General features: G+C 52.3%; 1 protein-coding gene across 5 annotated transcripts in view; it reads right to left on the bottom strand.

Moving 5' to 3' along the window:
* FBLIM1 (filamin binding LIM protein 1) overlaps positions 1–18,912 on the bottom strand; it is a 44,611-nt gene that overhangs the window by 12,509 nt on the left and 13,190 nt on the right. For 3 of the 5 annotated variants that reach the window (XR_012155545.1, XR_012155544.1, XM_073316639.1), the window contains exons 1-6: positions 15,976–16,523; positions 12,641–12,816; positions 7,647–7,773; positions 6,556–6,722; positions 5,193–5,371; positions 4,129–4,246 (exon numbers count right to left, since the gene is read on the bottom strand). Coding sequence is in view for 3 of the 5 variants with exons in the window: in XM_073316639.1 (XP_073172740.1) it covers positions 4,129–4,246; positions 5,193–5,371; positions 6,556–6,722; positions 7,647–7,773; positions 12,641–12,816; positions 15,976–16,363 (1,155 nt within the window). In the remaining 2 variants the exon portion in view is untranslated. Of the gene's footprint in view, positions 1–4,128; positions 4,247–5,192; positions 5,372–6,555; positions 6,723–7,646; positions 7,774–12,640; positions 12,817–15,975; positions 16,524–18,912 lie in introns of those variants that run through there. The other 2 variants (XM_073316641.1, XM_073316640.1) reach the window with 1 other exon arrangement.

Raw genomic sequence — 18,912 nt, 5'->3', positions numbered from 1 at the left:
CCTACCCCCGCCCCCCCCCAGATGTTCTGGTTTAACTTGGATTTAAACTTGGAGAGTGGTCAGTTTGGATGAGGTATTACCAGCAGGAGAGTGAGTTTGTGTGTGTATGGGGGTGGGGGGATGTGAGAGAACCTGGATTTGTGCTGGAAATGGCCCACCTTAATTATGCACATTGTAGGGAGAATGGTCACTTTGGATGAGCTATTACCAGCAGGAGAGTGAGTTTGTGTGTGTGGTTTTTGGGAGGGGGGTGAGGGGGTGAGAGAACCTGGATTTGTGCAGGAAATGGCCCAACTTTATTATCATGCACATTGTGTAAAGAGTTGTCACTTTGGATGGGCTATCACCAGCAGGAGAGTGAATTTGTGTGGGGGGGTGGAGGGTGAGAAAACCTGGATTTGTGCTGGAAATGGCCCACCTGAAGATCACTTTAGATAAGCTATTACCAGCTGGACAGTGGGGTGGGAGGAGGTATTTTTTCATATTCTCTGTGTATATATAAAGTCTGCTACAGTTTCCACGGCATGCATCCGATGAAGTGAGCTGTAGCTCACGAAAGCTCATGCTCAAATAAATTGGTTAGTCTCTAAGGTGCCACAAGTACTCCTTTTCTTTTTGCGAATACAGACTAACACGGCTGTTACTCTGAAACAATTCTTCAGGTAGGTTAGCAACAAGAAGAAAGTCAAGGAAAGTGTGGGCCCCTTACTGAATGAGGGAGGCAACCTAGTGACAGAGGATGTGGAAAAAGCTAATGTACTCAATGCTTTTTTTGCCTGTCTTCACGAACAAGGTCAGCTCCCAGACTACTGCACTGGGCAGCACAGCATGGGGAGGAGGTGACCAGCCCTCTGTGGAGAAAGAAGTGGTTCGGGACTATTTAGAAAAGCTGGACGAGCACAAGTCCATGGGGCTGGATGCATTGCATCCAAGAGTGCTAAAGGAGTTGGCGGATGTGATTGCAGAGCCATTGGCCATTATCTTTGAAAACTCATGGTGATCGGGGGAGGTCCCAGATGACTGGAAAAAGGCTAATGTAGTGCTCATCTTTAAAAAAGGGAAGGAGGAGGATCCTGGGAACTACAGGCCAGTCAGCCTCACCTCAGTCCCTAGAAAAATCATGGAGCAGGTCCTCAAGGAATCAATTCTGAAGCACTTAGAGGAGAGGAAAGTGATCAGGAACAGTCAGCATGGATTCACCAAGGGCAAGGCATGCCTGACTAATCTAATTGCCTTCTATGACGAGATAACTGGCTCTGTGGATGAGGGGAAAGCAGTGGACGTGTTGTTCCTTGACTTTAGCAAAGCTTTTGACACGGTCTCCCACAGTATTCTTGCCAGCAAGTTAAAGAAGTATGTGCTGGATGAATGGACTGTAAGGTGGATAGAAAGCTGGCTAGATTGTCGGGCTCAACGAGTAGTGATCAATGGCTCCATGTCTAGTTGGCAGCCGGTATCAAGTGGAGTGCCCCAGGGGTCGGTCCTGGGGCCGGTTTTGTTCAATATCTTCATAAATGATCTGGAGGATGGTGTGGATTGCACCCTCAGCAAGTTTGCAGATGACACTAAACTGGGAGGAGTGGTAGATACGCTGGAGGGTAGGGATAGGATACAGAGGGACCTAAACAAATTGGAGGATTGGGCCTAAAGAAATCTGATGAGGTTCAACAAGGACAAGTGCAGAGTCCTGCACTTAGGACGGAAGAATCCAATGCACAGCTACAGACTAGGGACTGAATGGCTCGGTAGCAGTTCTGCAGAAAAGGACCTAGGGCTTACAGTGGACGAGAAATTTGATACGAGTCAACAGTGTGCCCTTGTTGCCAAGAAGGCCAATTGCATTTTGGGATGTATAAGTAGGGGCATTGCCAGCAGATCGAGGGACGTGATCGTTCCCCTCTATTCGACACTGATGAGGCCTCATCTGGAGTACTGTGTCCAGTTTCGGGCCCCACACTACAAGAAGGATGTGGAAAAATTGGAAAGAGTCCAGCGGAGGGCATCAAAAATGATTAGGGGACTGGAACACATGAGTTATGAGGAGAGGCTGAGGGAACTGGGGATGTTTAGTCTTCAGAAGAGAAGAATGAGGGGGGATTTGATAGCTGCTTTCAACTACCTGAAAGGGGGTTCCAAAGAGGATGGCTCTAGACTGCTCTCAGTGGTAGCAGATGACAGGACAAGGAGTAATGGTCTCAAGTTGCAGTGGGGGAGGTTTAGGCTGGATATTAGGAAAAACTTTTTCACTATGAGAGTGGTGAAACACTGGAATGCGTTACCTAGGGAGGTGGTGGAATCTCCTTCCCTAGACATTTTTAAGGTCAGGCTTGACAAAGCCCTGGCTGGGATGATTTAGTCGGGGATCGGTCCTGCTTTGAGCAGGGGGTTGGACTAGATGACCTCCTGAGGTCCCTTCCAACCCTGATATTCTATGATTCTATGAACCATTCTAGAGCTCTGTATCTGCCACAGGGGATTGCTACTGAGATTACAACTTCCCAGGAAATAGATCCCCTGATCCTGTCTGTACAGTCCCACCCATCTGTGGATCTTTACACTCAGGGAACGTAAAAGCATCCAAGGCTGCTGGCCCGGCAGTGTTACAGGGTCCAGCATAAGTGTTTTTTCCCCGATTCCCCCCATTCGGCAAAGGAAGGGATTTTTTGTGGTGAAGGATGATGATGTGAGGCCTGTGGCCTTTCTCCAGCTGCGAGGTTAGACCCTGCCCAGCTCCATATGGAATGGCAGGGACTAGACACCGCTGCATGTTCACAAACCCCAGGAGGAGGCCTCAGCAAAACAACCAGGTCTGAGATGGATTTCAAGGCGGGTGCAGCTGGGCCTTTCAGCCTCTGAGTGGCCTACAGGATCCTGACTTATTTAGTGACCTACACCCTACCAACATGGTGGAGGAAACGACACATCCTAAAATCCCCTCCATAGATCCGCTTGCATGTTTGATCCCTTGCCCCCATGCCTCTGTATGAAACTCAGCACTCCAGTCCATGCCTATCTGGTCCAGAGCTGGACTCAGGAGACACTTTGTGGTGACAGCAGGCAGCCCAGGCTGGGTGAGTCAGTCTGGGACTGAGAGAGAACCACAGGGCTGATCTCTATCCAGCAACCTCAATTAGCCCTTTCTCTTCATTACAGCTGAGTCCCGTCTCATTCCTAAAATTGCACCCCCTTCTGTTAGCAACTCAGGGCAGGGATCTGCCTCGTTAGTGAAGTCAGCTCCGGAGGCTAGGCTCACTGTCTGCATCTCTGCTCCAGGGAGGAGAACGCCCGACAGGTCAGACTGTCAGTCACGCAGGGAACCAGAAAGAAAATTCACAGGGAAGAACCAAATTCTTTCTTTTGGTGCCACATCAAGGAGGGAGAAAAATTATTCTCCTTAACCTCTGAGGATAGGACAAGAAGCAATGGGCTTAAATTGCAGCAAGGGCGGTTTAGGTTGGACATTAGGAAAAACTTCCCAACTGTCAGGGTGGTGAAGCACTGAAATAAGCTCCCTAGGGAGGTTGTGGAGTCTCCATCATTGGAGATTTTTAAAAGCAGGTTAGACAAAACACCAGTCAGGGATGGTCTAGATAATACTTAGTGCTGCCATGAGTGCAGGGGACTGGACTAGATGACCTCTCGAGGTCCTTCCTGTCCTATGACTCTGGTTATTACTGGACCAACTGGTTGTGGTAACAGCATCTGTGGTATTACTGCACTAAGTGGTCGTGCAGAGGCTGGTGACAGCTATTTTCCAGTGTGCAGGGATTACAGAATCCCAGATATCGGAGAGAGACACATTACCTCCATCCCTTTGACGGGGCGGCACGTTCCAAAGTTTGTCCAGCCCTGCGTCAGGCATCTCACGTGATGGAGCTGCCACTGCTTCCCTTGCAGAAGACTCCAGAGGATCACTGGTGTCACTGCTAGAATCTCTTTCCTGGCTAGGAAAACCTAACTGTAAACCCTGTCATAGCTCTCCGAGAGCCCAGGGAGAGAACCTGTGTTTGTGGAATAAAGTTCTGTTTGTTTGAGGCTGCCTCTGGGTGGTTTCTAGGACTTTACACCCTCCCCCACCAAGAGTTTATTTAAAAAATAAAAAATCCGCAGCATCCCAGTAGGACCTACCTCACACCGATAGCAGCTTTCATGGAAGCTTCGCCCCATGCATTCTACCCGGTAGGCATCTTTCCCCTCCTGCGGGATGATGGGTGTCTCACAGACGCTGCAGATGGAGGCGTACTTCCTGATGAAACAAACAGCCAACCTCTTATGCCACAGCAGTTGCCATGCCAATTAGCTGTAGCAATTTAGAGCACAATTTAAAGCTAGATCCATGTTACTTTACGCTGCTTCTGTATTATTGCAGGTGAAACGGAGAGTTTCAGCAGAGCCTCTTTCCACACTGGTTAAGGATGAGACAGACTGGAATGAGCTGGGTGCCAGGTCAAGCTAGCCAGTAAATCACTTGTGGCCCTGTCTCTGCTCTCCTTTACGCTAGCTTTACAGTGGTGTAACTCCAATGACAACAACAGCGGCGTGAATGAGAGGAGAGGCAGACCCTGGGTATTTAGGAATACTGCAGTGTGAACTAGCCGGGGGAGAATAGTGGGGACACTGAACTAAAGGGGAAACGGAGCAACAAAAAAAAAAAAAAAGTCAGTCCTGCACACAAGACACAAAGTGAAGGACGCAATCCTGCAAACCATCCCTCCAGCAGAGGGCCGTTACTCACCCTGGTGGCATCACAGGAACCTTTGCAAAAGGGATGTAAAATGCTACCACTGGGGTGAATGGAAGATTCTGATTGGCTGTCACTCACCCCCACTTTGGCCAGGGGAATAACAACTTCCTGAGATGCACAGTGGGGAAGGATCGGGTCTATTGCACCTGCAAGCTCGGCATTCAACCTTGCTTCCATTGACTTCAGTAGGAGAAAGAGCAGCATACTGAGGAGACACTCTTGATGGCAAGGAGCGCTGTTGAAGCTTGGGGGATGAATTGGGTGAGTAAAGGCTACTTGTCAGAGGGGAGGTTTGCAGGATCGGGCCCTTCAGGTTGTCTCATGTGCACAAGATTTACCTTTTGAACAGAATCAGGCCCTCTGAGCTGAAGAGGAGGCTAGCTTAGGTGTCGAGTGATTTCGCTCTAGCTTTCTACCCCTCTGACATGCCACTTATAACGTATCAAACCTGTAGAAATCATCCACGCAGTGCACCTCGTTCTGGTCATTCATGGCAAAACTCTCATCCCCTATGCTCCGGCCGCACACGGAGCACATGAAGCACTCGGGGTGGTACCCGTGCCCCAAGGCGCGGACGATGTGCTCCAGGATCAGACCCTGGCACTTGGCACATTTCTCCAGCGTGTCCTGCGGAAAGGAGAGAGGCGGATAAAGTGCAGAAACCGGAAGTGGATGGTACCATTCGCCCCTTGCTGCATCCCCAATGCAGCCCTCACCTAGGCAGGATGGGAGGTCTTCCAGGCCAAAGAGCTGGGAGGAACCAGAGTTCAATGCCATGTGTGGTCTCAGAGACCCTCCCGGCACAGTGGCAAAGCCATTCATGCCTCTATGCTAGAAGCTGCCTGCTAAGCCCCACGGCCCTATGGGCACCGTAGCCAATGGAAGACTGCAGCATTTGCTGCTTCGGAATGAACGACGCGAATGGATGGGAAACACTCCCAGGACAAATGGCCTTCTGGCCTGTAACAGTGAGAATCCCTGGCCTTCCTGTAGCACTTTTCAGGTAGGTATTTCCAAGCCCCTTCCGAAACATTCATAAATTAAGGTTTCAGAGTAACAGCCGTGTTAGTCTGTCTTTGCAAAAAGAAAAGGAGGACTTGTGGCACCTTAGAGACTAAACAATTTATTTGAGCATGAGCTTTCGTGAGCTACAGCTCACTACATAAATTAAGTACATATTGGCTCCATTTTGCAGGTTAAAGTTAAGGCCCAGACATGAAGATCCAGATTGCCAAAAGCGGTCTGGGTCAGGGCTGGCCAATGGCACGAACCTTCGGCCTGATTTTCAGAGCGCTGAAGCTGAAGACACTCAGTGCCACTGAAAACCAAATCCGGGGTGCCTCAAGCTGAGCTGCCAGAACTGGAGGTACGTGGAGTGAGAGGCCACTTTTGGAAACGCTGACCTACACAACATGCTGTAGGTGACACGGAGCCGGGGTCAGAGCTGGGGATGGAACATGGCAGGCCTGACTCCCAGTCCCCAGCTCTCAGCACCAGGCACGTTCCCTGCTTTAGATCTGCCTGGGACTGATCCTCAGACTAATCTACCCCTCACGACTCCTCCTGAAGAGCCTGGGAGTTGAGGCCACCCCTGTACAGACCCATGTCTGAGCCAGTATCGGTGGCATTACAAAGGTGGGTCTTCCCAGGGTAGGGCACTTCTGTATCTGAGGGACCGTTGCAGGTCGGCTACTCTTGCTGAACTCTGAACCCCTCCTACTTTCCCAGGGGCTCCCTCGGAAGCCGGATTTGACTCCTGAGAACAGGATGACATTGGCCTCATGGGACGACCAGGAACCAGTTGCGCTGACCTTGTAGCAAGAGTTGCACAGTGGCCGGCCCTCTTTCTGGTAGTAGCGCTGCCCCGCTAGCTGGCCGTGGCACGTCCGGCACGTGAAGCAGTCTGCATGGTACTGTTTGTTCATAGCTTCTATGGTCGGGGTCCGGGGGGCAATGGCTTTGTGGCAAAAGGCACAGACTGGAAAAAAGAACCAAGTCACTTTACTATGGCCAAGGAGCTCCCATTGGACAGTAAATCACCAGGCACCTGCCAGCCAGCCAAACTCTGCAGAGAGCTCACCGAGGGGGCCATACTGGCACCATGGGGATAAAGCCAGGCTGCAGGGCTGGTCTTGTATATTTTGTAGAGGGGGGGTGGATCACCTAGGAATGCACCAGCGTCTTCAATCCCCCACCTCCTCCTCTCCTCCAATCATGGGCCCCAGCACCAGCCAAGCTCTTCCCCCCATTGTGAGGTTCCTGCTACTCCTCTTCCCATCCCCAGGCTCCCAATGCCCCCTCCCACAGCAGCCTTGCGGCCACTCCCAGCCCTGGTGCTGCTGGTTCCAGCGCTTGCTGGGCACACACTGGGCGCACTGCCCCCTGCACAGGGTTACAATTAACATTTGCCTTCGAGTAGCACCCAGAGGCCAGAGTCGGGGCCCTGCTGTGAGGGTGCTGTACAAACACATCGGCCCATTCTCCCTGCAGCTTCCCATTCACACCGATGGCCTGGACTCTGCCTGAGAAACTCCTCTGCTTAAATGCTCCATGTCTGGGGACAGGAGAGTGCTGCTGGGAGCTAGCAAAAACCGATCCTTCCATTACCGCACGATCTGTCCTTGCTAACAACCAGGTGAATGCAGCCCCGCTGAAGTCAGAATTGAGCCCTTTAGGGACAGTTGGGATCTGGTAGACGGAGCATGAAGCTGGGGATCCTGGCAACCTGGTGTTGACTCTGCCGCTGACTCACTGTGTGGGCTTGGTTAAGTCACTTATCACCATACCCCCATCTGCAAAATGGGGATAGTAAAGCACACGGAGCTTTGCAAAGCATCATAGGATCTATGGCGGCCAAGCGCTGTCGAAGAGCGAGGTATTATTAATGGACTCTGGCAGTTACCTGCGGAAATGTCTCTTTCCAGGTGCCCATTCACGTTCTGTTTCGGCACCTGGTGCTCATCCACTTGTTCCAGACTGGTCGGCTGGATTTTATGCTGCCTTGGTTCTGCTGGGAACGTGGAGGACGCCTGATGAAGAGGAAAAAAGGCATTATGAGCTGGGGCGGGCATCTTGCTGAGGCTTTGTGAGGGCTCCGTTGTGCTTTGGTGCAAACCCAGCTGGTCTAAGGCTTGGCTAATGACTGCAGCATTCTGGACCTGTGACAGCAGGTGGGGGACGATGGGGTTTGAATCATGCCGGCTCTGAAGGCTGCCAGTCAGACACGCCAGCAAGGCTCCGGGGACATAGTGAAGGGCTCGAAAATTCATCCCATTTTATATGAAAACCTCTTCCTGGAGAATAGCGACATTTACACTTGTAATGACAGTGACCTTTGGCAAGAGCTTTGGGATCTGCTGTTACTGTTAACGAGCCAGGCGCTGTTACTGCCATTTACTATAGTAGCACATAGCAGTGCCATCAGGCCAGGCACTGCACATACACACAGGGAGAGATCGTTTCTGCCCCAGAGAGCGCAAAGTCTAAATAGCCAAGACAGACAAAGGGTAGCAGAAAGCAAGTATCATTACCCCCCATTTACAGATGGGGGAACTGAGGCACGGTGCGGGTATTTTTTTTTTTTAAATGACTTGCCAAAGATTGCACAGGAAGGCCAGCTGTTGAACCCAGCTCTCCTGAGTCCCAGCCCTGCCCTCGCCACAAGACCATCCTTCCTCTCATCTCAAAAAGTCACTGAGTCCCAGTGGCCACAGATTTGCATTGACAGTACAAATAACTACCATAAACAGACAGAACTTTCTCTTCCTTGGGGTAACCCCACTGACTTCACTGGAATTACACCAGCGTGGCTGGAACCCTTCCCATCTGGCTCTGTGTTTTATTTCTGCCGTTTATAACAATGCCAGCTCCTTTATGACCGACACTATATATTTTTGAAGTGCTCTTGGAACCTCTGCTGAGATCTGCCAGCCCAGGCTTGTGGCTGCTTCTCAGAGTTTGTACACCGGGACATCGCTGCATCTTGTCTGCATGTTCGGACGTGCTGTGATGAAACTCCATTGGGTCAGAGAATTGTACCATAGGGCTGGATGGAACCTCGAGAGGTCAGCTGGGCCAGCCCTCTGGGCAAGGCAGGATTAAGTAAAATTAGACCATCCCTGACAGGCATTAGCAGTACTGGGTTTACAATGGCGCCAAGCCCACACTCAGAAGGGGCCCTGGCACCCAGACCGTGGCCCTGCCCCCCTTGGCCTCTTCCCCTCAAGGCCCTGCCCGGTCCTCTCCACCCCCTCCCTCTTGGCTCCCTGCTTGCTCCTTTCTGCCCCCTTTCCCCCTTTGCAAGTGGCGGGCAGGGCCTTGGGGGGAAAAGGCCAAGTGGGGGCAGGTCCTCATGGCAGAGTGGGGCCACAGTCCAGGTACCAGGGCCCACAAACGATGAATCTGACCCTGGGCATTAGTCTAGTTTATTCATAAACCCTCCAGTGATGGGGACTCCACAACCTCCCTAGGTAACCTGTCCCAGTGCTGGAGTTCAGAAGGGTTCCGAATATCTAATCTAAATCTCCCTTCCTGCAGATTAAGCCCCCATCACTTCTTGTCCTACTCTTGGTGGAGGTGAAGAACAACTGATCCCCATCTTTCTAACAGCCTGTAACCTATTAGAAGACTGGTATCAGGTCCCCCCTCAGCCTTCTCACCTCTAGACCAAACACACCAAGTGTTTCAACCTTTCTTCATAGGTCAGATTTGCTAAACCTCTGATCATGTCTGTTGCTCTCCTCTGGACTCTCCAATTTGTCCACAGCTTTCCTAAAATCATGATACAACAATGCTCTGTGGGCTCAGGCGCTTACTGGTCACTGCTCCAATAGAGGGGACCTGGTGTGGAGGGATAGAGACAAGGCCAGTGCTGAGAGCAGAAGGCGCAGGGTGAGCAGGAGAGAGACACAAGCTTGGCTCAGGCAGTCCACAGGGCCTCGCGAATGCAGCATGGAAACAGCAAACCACGCAGCGGCCTAGCTGGCAATCTCAGTGTATGTGCAGGAGCTGATCCCAGCTGGACTATAAGGTGGATAGAAAGCAGGCTAGATTGTTGGGCTCAAAGGGTAGTAATCAATGGCTCCATGTCTAGTTGGCAGCCGGTATCAAGTGGAGTGCCCCAAGGGTTGGTCCTGGGGCCGATTTTGTTCAATATCTTCATAAATGATCTGGAGGATGGTGTGGATTGCACCCTCAGCAAGTTTGCAGATGACACTAAACTGGGAGAAGAGGTAGATGTGCTGGAGGGTAGAGATAGGATACAGAGGGACCTAGACAAATTGGAGGATTGGGCCAAAAGAAATCTGATGAGGTTCAACAAGGACAAGTGCAGAGTCCTGCACTTAGGATGGAAGAATCCAATGCACCGCTACAGACTAGGGACCGAATGGCTCGGCAGCAGTTCTGCAGAAAAGGACCTAGGGGTTACAGTGGACGAGAAGCTGGATATGACTCAACAGCGTGCCCTTGTTGCCAAGAAGGCCAATGGCATTTTAGGATGTATAAGTAGGGGCATTCCCAGCAGATCGAGGGACGTGATCGTTCCCCTCTATTCGACACTGGTGAGGCCTCATTTGGAGTACTGTGTCCAGTTTTGGGCCCCACACTACAAGAAGGATGTGGAAAAATTGGAAAGAGTCCAGCGGAGGGCAACAAAAATGATTAGGGGACTGGAACACATGACTTATGAGAAGAGGCTGAGGGAACTGGGGATGTTTAGTCTGTGGAAGAGAAGAATGAGGGGGGATCTGATAGCTGCTTTCAACTACCTGAAAGGGGGTTCCAAAGAGGATGGCTCTAGACTGTTCTCAGTGGTAGCAGATGACGGAACAAAGAGTAATGGTCTCAAGTTGCAGTGGGGAAGGTTTAGATTGGATATTAGGAAAAACTTTTTCACTAGGAGGGTGGTGAAACACTGGAATGCGTTACCTAGGGAGGTGGTAGAATCTCCTTCCTTAGAAGTTTTTAAGGTCATGCTTGACAAAGCCCTGGCTGGGATGATTTAACTGGGGATCGGTCCTGCTTTGAGCAGGGGGTTGGACTAGTTGACCTCCTGAGGTCCCTTCCAACCCTGATATTCTATGATTTTATGATCCACCATGAGATAGGAATCCAGGAGCTTGGGATGGCAGAAGCAGTATGTTCACTGGCTGGAGAGAAGGAGCCGGCTTCTCTCTGCCTCAGGTGCCCAGGAGAGGGGCAGGTGATTGCTTAGCCACACAAAGAGAGATGGCAGAGAGCGCCCCATGACAGAATCACACTAAACAGCCACATCCTTCAGGCACTGTTATTTTTGGGCAATTTCACTGCCCAAGACGGGGAGGGAAGGGGGGAAGAACATGAATATGCAGCTGACTGGACCTGTATGGGGGAATAAATGGCTCCCCCATTAGCAGGGATACGCTCAGGTCTTCAGAGCCACGGAGTTTAATGAGCAGCACAAGACCCATATCTTCTAATGAGAGATGGTTGCTATTACCCTGCGGGCGAAGGCTGGGTCTGCCAACTCAGCACAGCTGCAAGGCAAATCTTGTGGGGTTTATCAGAGGAACAAGTGGGTCGTCTCTGGTAAGATGTTAGGCTGGGAGGGATCTGGACAAAATTTGTGACTTGAATTTAGTGCTGATGAAAGTAAGGGACTGGATTAAGCCAAGAACAGCGCAGGTTGGACGTCCCTAGGTCATAGAATCGTAGAATCTCAGGGTTGGAAGGGACCTCAGGAGGTCATCTAGTCCAACCCCCTGCTCAAAGCAGGACCCATCCCCAATTTTTGCTCTAAATCCCTAACTGGCCCCCTCAAGGATTGAACTCACAACCCTGGGTTTAGCCGGCCAGTGCTCAAACCACTGAGCTCCCCCTCCCCCCCACCCGACCCAGTCCCCTACTGTTCCACCCACAGCTGTGCCGACGCCCCTGAGTACCAACCGTAGCGCAGGCAGCTCTGCTGGGCCTTGATCCCCAGCAGTGCTGCACGCTCCTGGGGGTAGGACGCCCTCCCCAGACAGCGGGCAGCACAGAGCAGCGATGAAGCGCTCTCCCTTCAGCGTGAAGACACCTTTGTGACGCTCGGTTCCAAAGGGGCTGGGCTAAGGTGACTGGAGGCTCCTCCCCCTACCGCAGAATTTGGGCTGATTTAGCTGAACGTGAGTGCAGCCACCAGAAGGCTGGCTTTCTGGCGCTTCTGTTTTGTGGACACACACGCGGGCTTCTCCACAGAGCATCTGCCATCGAAGCACAGGCTGGGCCAGCGTCAGGCCTCTGGCAGTGCGAAGAGAGGGGCCCAGGCTCTCCGGACCTCTGCAAAGCCGGCGGGTGAAGCTTAGGGGCCTGATTCTCCACAGATAGCTCTGGCACTAGCCCGGCGTAACAAGGCCCAGCCACGAGGTTCACATCTCAACTCCACCCCCCTGGAGAGCAGACACAGCACTAGGGTAGCTAGGAGTTGTAACAGATTAGACAGAACAGCTGTTCAAACATACACAAGGGAGAAGGGGGAAATTCCTCCCTGAGCCTCCCAGCCAATCAGCTTACACACCGAAGCATCTCTAGTGTAATGACTCACACGCCATTGCCATATGCTCCTAGCAGCTCACAATACTTGTGCATCTCACAGTCCACAGCATGTGTCCTCACAATGCCTCGGTGTGGCAGGGCAGGACTATTATCCCCGTTCTACAGATGGGGGACCTGGGGCCCATAAAGGCTAAGTGACTTGCCCCAGGTCACCCAGGAAGTCTGTGGCAGGGCAGGGGCTTGTCCCCAGGTCTCCCAAGTGAGTGACGTGACCACCAACTGGCCCTCCCGCTGGGTTCTCAATGTTGTTCTTTGGGCACCAGGACTAAAAACATCCAGGTGAGCCATGACACGAAACCGCCTCCTCCAACCTTCCTTCAATACCTGCTGGCTCACAGGTGAGCTCATGTGCAGCTTCTGCAGTTCAGGGGAAAGCGTCTCCACCAACGGGGCACTAAGTTCATCGGACAGAAGATACGGCGGAGGAGACGGCAGGGGGCTCTCTGGGTCCGAGCCTGTGGAAACGTCAGGGAGGACAGGACGAGGAAAGGAGGAGAAATCTGAAACAAGCAAGGACAATGCTGGAGTCTGGCATGAAGTAGGGTGTATAAGGAACTCACATGCTGAGCGAGAGGGTCCTGAGGGTCTAACTCAGACTGAATCACACCAGGTTAAACAGGGCCAGACTGTTAGCCCGGGAGATTAAAATCCCTTACCTACCCCTGGGGCTGGCAGGTGTGTGTGTTCATAGTGTGTGTGTGTCCCAGCCCTGCCCCACTCCTCTCCTGGCTGGCCTGCCCAATCTCCCCCTTCCTCCCACCTTGGCCTTAGACATACAGATGCCTCCACAGGGGCAGGCAGATGGCCTCCACTTCCATGCAGCAGAGGGGAAAGCAGTGTTTGGAAGCCCCCCTTGACCCAGGCCTTGGTGCTTGTCAAGTTTCCCAGGATTCTTGGATGGTCCTAAAGTGTCTCGCATTCAACAGTCTCCAGGCAGCAGTGACACCAAGGGTGCCCTGGGTGATGAAACCACTTCTAACCCAGAGCTGAAGGGCCTATTCTTATCTCTGCTGGGATGAAATTAACAAAGTTGATAATTACTAAGGGAGGGTCCTGCTCTGGTAAAAGCACCCCCTCCCCCCCCAGGAGCATTAGTGGTGTTGCATAATTGGCGTGAGAAAAGTAACAAAGTAAGTTCCCCTGCATAGAGCATGTGTTCATCACAGCTCCGCTCCTGCTACACGTCAAAGCTAGGAGCCAGCATCTAGAAAACAAGGCCCCTCTGCTGGGATCAAGAGGAAACAAATGCTCATTAAAGCATAAAAGAAATCACTCCAGGAAAGGGTGCAAGCGTTTCTGCAGCCCCAGGCTGGCCATGGCTGGGTACCAGGTTTTCTGGTTACTTATGCCGGATTGGCACCGCCAGGTGTGGGTTTGATCTTGCTCATCAGTCAGGGTTTGGTTTTGTAAAGGCTGGGTGGGATCCCAGTCCCTTTGCCCCTCAACTGAGGTAAGTCAGTGCAGCTCCAGTGAAGGAATCAGAACTAGTCCCAGCCAGTGATGGCTCTGGCGCCCCGGACATTTCGCTGGGGCATCGAGGGGTTTTTGGGAGTAGCTGATCTCTCCTCTGTGTCCGAAGCAGCATTAGCCCCAGGATCACTGAACCTGCACCGTCAATACTGCAGCCTTGTAGTGCGTCCTCAGCACATGCTCTTGGCAATGCACATGCCACCCTCAGAAAGGACATCTGCCAGGCCACTGCCGAGGGCTAATGGAGGTGATCCTGCAGCTCCAGCAGTGGCAGCCTGTGCTCCGGCTACCTGAGCTCTCCTTTAGATCACGCAGGGGAGGCCTGCGTGTCCTGGTTCTGGTCCCACTGCCCCACATGGCCTCTTTGTGGACAGGTCTTGAAAAACCTACTTCTCAAAGCCAGGGGGAATTTTAGACAGGTGTTTGCAGGCTGCTGGCAGGGGACCGAGCTGCTAGGAGCGTGGCAGCAGCGAGAGGTGGCAGGAGCAGGATGGGAGGAACGTGAGCAGCCCGCGTACCTAGCTGGGAGGTGGAGCTGCTGGGCTGACTTTGTGGGGTAGTGACTGGTGGGCATGTTTCTCAGATTGTGAGCAGCAGGTGTGTCATGTGTGCCCATGGGTTGTTTAACAAGAGTGCCCAGCTGTGCCCAGTCGGGAGGGGCCTCGCATTCCCAGGGCGCTCGGAACAGGAACTTCCGAGATACGTTTGCCCTGGGGAGACATGGGTGAACGAACCCCACCGGTTTCTGTGCTGGTGCCCACTGCATTTTTACCTGGAGATACCGAGGGGGAAGGGGTGTGCTGAGCTGGGCTTTGATCGTGCATCCCCACTCCCGTGTTGCATGGGGCCACGGCTTGTCTGGGGGAAACGAAGGCCTTCCCCCAAAGAATCCACTATTTTATTCAAAGGAAAATGTCTCTCGAGCTTGGGAGCAGAGGTAGGTTGAGGGAGGGCAAAGTCTAATTGTTAGCTTCCTTCTCAGCAAATGCCCTAATAAATCTCCTCTCCTGCTGTTTGTTTGACTTGCAACCAACACACAACCTGCCCACAAAGCAAACTGCCTTTACCATGCAGCAGGCAGCCCGGCTGGTGGCTGCAAACAGAGCTGATAACCGATCAGTGACAGAAAGCAGATGGCAGCCAGGACAATGGGAGCGACTGGGAAGGCTCATTGTCACGTCACCAGCTGGGGGCTGGGTGTGAGGGAGATGGGCTGGGGACCCTGAACTCATGCATTTCAATGTTCAAGGAAATTAAACCCCCTTTCCCTCTGGCAGCCCTAATCCTGGTCCCAGGGGAGTTCTGTGGCTGTTCAGAGTCTGTCTGCATGGCAGCTAGGAGCGGGCTTCCCACCCGGCTACACAGACAAGTGCCAGCACACTAAAAACAGCAGCGTGGATGCCACAGCAGAGGCAGAGGCTTGGGCGAGCCGCCCGAGGACATACCCAGCCGAGTGGGACCAAACTTGGGAAGCCACTACTAGCATGTCCCGTGAGTGCTGAGGACCAGATGCAAAGCCCCCTGAAGTCAATGGGAAGACTCGGGGCTCAGCCCCTCCACCTTGTTCTCTGCCCCAGCGATCTGCACTGACACACCGAAGGGGAACGGTCTCGCCTCCGTTTTCTGTTCCCTCTTCCAAGCAGGTGTCTTGCCCCCTCCTGTTCGGCTCGCTAGCCCCCCAGCCCAAATGGTGGTTTGCCCCCTAGGACTCCTAGGAGCTAATTCACTCCCACTGCTGGGGCTGCCAGCTGGCCAGCCTCCTTGCTCCTGTCCTGCACTCCCGACACAACCTGCTTGAAAGCTCGAAGCAAGGACCAGCAGCAGGGGGATGACGGGTCACATTGGGAGCACAGGCCAGGGGAATAGACTCGGGCTCAGGCAGGAACTTGCCCCAGACAAGACCATCACCTGTCCTGCCTCCCAGCGGCGGCTCACTCCCCGCACCCCCCCGGCACAGAGCCTCCCGGGCAGGAAACCATCCTGCTGGGAATGAGGCCATTTCCCAAGACTCTGAACTCAACCTTCCTGAGTGCAGGGGTGTTTGGAACCCAGCTCTGGATCCCAGCTGTGCAGCGGGAGCCCGTTTCTAGTCAATGACGACCCACGCTCCCTCTGAAGCCTTCACGGGCCCTGTCCAGCTTGCTATATGAACACAGTGCACTGCAGTCTGTCCACTGCATTCATCTTACCTCTATTGGACAAGCCTGCCACTCCAGACGGGTGCCCAGCACTGCCCAGCATCCTGCTGCTCTGCTTGCCGGCCTGGCGGCTGCTGTTGGGCAATTTCTTTGGTGGTGACACTTGGGGCTGGTGGGTCCCATCAGATTTTGTAGCCTCCTTTGGATGGTCTGAGCTCGGCTGATGCACCTCTGGCTTTATACCTCCCTGGATGACTGTGTCCCTCCTGGGAGGGGCCAGGGTAATGTATACGGAGGAAGCAATTCTCTTCTCCACCTTCCCAGACAGCATCTTCAATCGGGGATTCTGCAAGGAACAGAGGCAATGAAAACAAAGCCAGAAATGGCTCTCTCTACTTCTCCAGATGCTCTCTGGTCTCTTTCTCTTCCAGGGGAGCATTCCACACGGCCCGGCCTAACTCCCACACCACGTGAACCCAGAGCCGCCCCCAGACAAGCCCCTCCCATGCTGAGCTTCTCCTGTTCCCAGCAACCTAAGGCATGTGTGCAGGGTAGCTGCTGGAGGCAATGCCCAGCTGCTCCTAAGGTGATGGAATGATTTCCTCTTTGGTGGGTGCACACACAGTGCTATTACGCTGCACACACCCTGGCGTTCAAAGTCTTCTTTCCTGGAAAGGAAAGTCAGAAAAAACAAACAACCAACCCGTGCAAAACGAGATCCAATAAACTAGCTTGTGACTCCAAAGGGAGTCTAGCAAAATGTTCGAATAGCAAAGTGCTGCCAGGGTCCTGGAGTAGAGTCTCTCAACAAACAAGGTGCAAAGACCACATTCCTCACTGTTCTCGTCTCCCTTCTCTATAGACAGTTGTTGTTACTGAGAAAGAAGCTTGGTCATGAAAGCAGGGTAAGGGCCGGTTTCTGTTCTGCACCCATTTTCAAGCAGATGCCTGTGCCTCAGTTTCCCCACCTGTAAAATAGAGATGATGACACCGATCTACTTCACAGGGCAGCACGAGACTTAATTCATGTAAATCCCTTTGAGATACTCAGAGGGAAAGTGTTAGAGAGATGGACAGGCTATTATTATAATTGATGTTCCTTTCTACAGCCCTGAAACTCAAAGGCCTCTGAATGCCTAATACGCAGGCACCAAGGCCCCATGACCTCATAAACAAGGGGAGTGGATGGCTCAAGGGCATTTGTACTAGGCCCCACTGTGGGGTTTGTTTGTTTTTTGGTACTGAAAAGTCACTAGTTCAAATCCAGCTGAGCTCAGTATTGACCAGAAATTAGTAACGTAAGATATGCACGTTGGACCCAAATGATACAGTGGGCTTACTGTTGAGAGTAAAAATTAAATATTGAGCAGCACCCTCATTCACTGTGCACTGTCCATCCTGCTCTCATTTACTCCAGTGGGCTTGGATCAGGCCCTAAATGAGTCAAGTGTCCTATGGAAATAAGTATCTATTACTAGAGGCTGTAGCATGATGCATTTGCACAAGGAGCAGAGTTAAGGTTATGTGGGCAGCCTTCACATTGGCATTTCTTGACTTCTAAGTGCTTCACTCTGCAATCTTAATGGTCTTTTAATGTAGATTTATGTAAGGAATAATAACGACACTTAGTAGTTACACTGTGCTTTTCCTCTTTAGATCTTTAGAAAGCGGGCACGTTACAAAGGAGGACAAGTATCATTACCCCTGCTTCCCAGGTGGGGAAACTGGGGCACAGAGCTGGGAAGTGACTTGCCCAAGTTCACCCAGCAGGTCAGTGTCAGAGCAAGGAACAGAACCCAGATCTCCTGAACCATGCTGCCACCCCAAAAGGGACACAAGTTCTTAACCTTGCTCAGAAGGATGGTACTGAGGGCCCTGGCTCCCATTGACAAGGGGAGCATTCTAAAGTAGGGGCGCCTTGACATGAACAGCCCATCCTTGGGATTATGCTGCCCTGAGAGCCAGCAGCTTCAGTCCTGCCGATATCAGCGTCCCTGGTGAGAGGTGGGGCAGCAGATGGCTCTTCAATTAGACTAATCCGTATTGTTGTAAATTACCGTGAGACCCAGCATCCCCCTCACTGGGCAGAGGCTGCGGAAGAAACTTACACAGTGAGCTTTTCAGCACAATATTTGGGGATAAAGCCACCGCCATCGTCGGAAGCCATTGACCTAAATCCCCCTTGCATGCTGTGCTGGAAATTGATCCCCATGCGTTAATGAGAGGATAAGCCATCGCATCTAATCGGAGGCAACTGAAACCAGCTTGGCTGCGTGATGGAGGGGAAGGCAGAGACATGGCCACATGGGGAGGCCCGTGCTTATGCAATCCGATTTCTCAGCCAGGTTGATTCAGTGCACTGATACAGTAAGTGCACAGAAAGGGCGGGGGAATTTTTCTTTAGCTCTCCAAAGGAAATTCAGCCCTTGGAAGATCAAATAGCGAGCAGGCGATGTGATGAAAGGCTCCTTTGTTGACTGGGCTGATAGCTTGGCTACAGCGTAGGAGCTCTTTCACCCACACAAGCCTCCTCTTCCAGTGATCTTCAGGAGCACATGGGTGGCCCCAAGTGCTGGAACAGGTAAGCTGGAGACTTTGCAACTCTAGAGCACCTTTCACCTGAGCAGCAAAATGTGATTCACAAGAGAGAGGCAGCAGAGGCCAAGGGCTAAAAGGCAAGATGTCAAGAGAGCTGGACTCTCTTCCCAGCTCTGGACTCTCTGTGTGACCTTGGGCAAGTCCCCTCCCCCTGCCCCACTCATCTATGCCGCAGTTTCCACATTTGTAAAATGGGGGAATGATACTTACCCATCTCATGGAGGGAGACCTGTGAGGCTCAATTCACTAGTGGTTTTTTGGATACTGCTTTGAGATCCCCAGTGAAGAGCACTAGGGAAATGCAGTCTCGTAAGACCACCTTGTACCTCTCGTATGGCATTATTAACATGGAGACGCAAAACAGAGAATCAGTGACTTGCCAGTAGTCAA

Source organism: Lepidochelys kempii, chromosome 18 (genome assembly GCF_965140265.1).
Source record: "Lepidochelys kempii isolate rLepKem1 chromosome 18, rLepKem1.hap2, whole genome shotgun sequence".
Lineage (NCBI taxonomy): Eukaryota > Metazoa > Chordata > Testudines > Cheloniidae > Lepidochelys > Lepidochelys kempii.
Note: the sequence above shows the minus strand (reverse complement) of the source record. Positions and strands in the feature narration are given on the sequence as shown.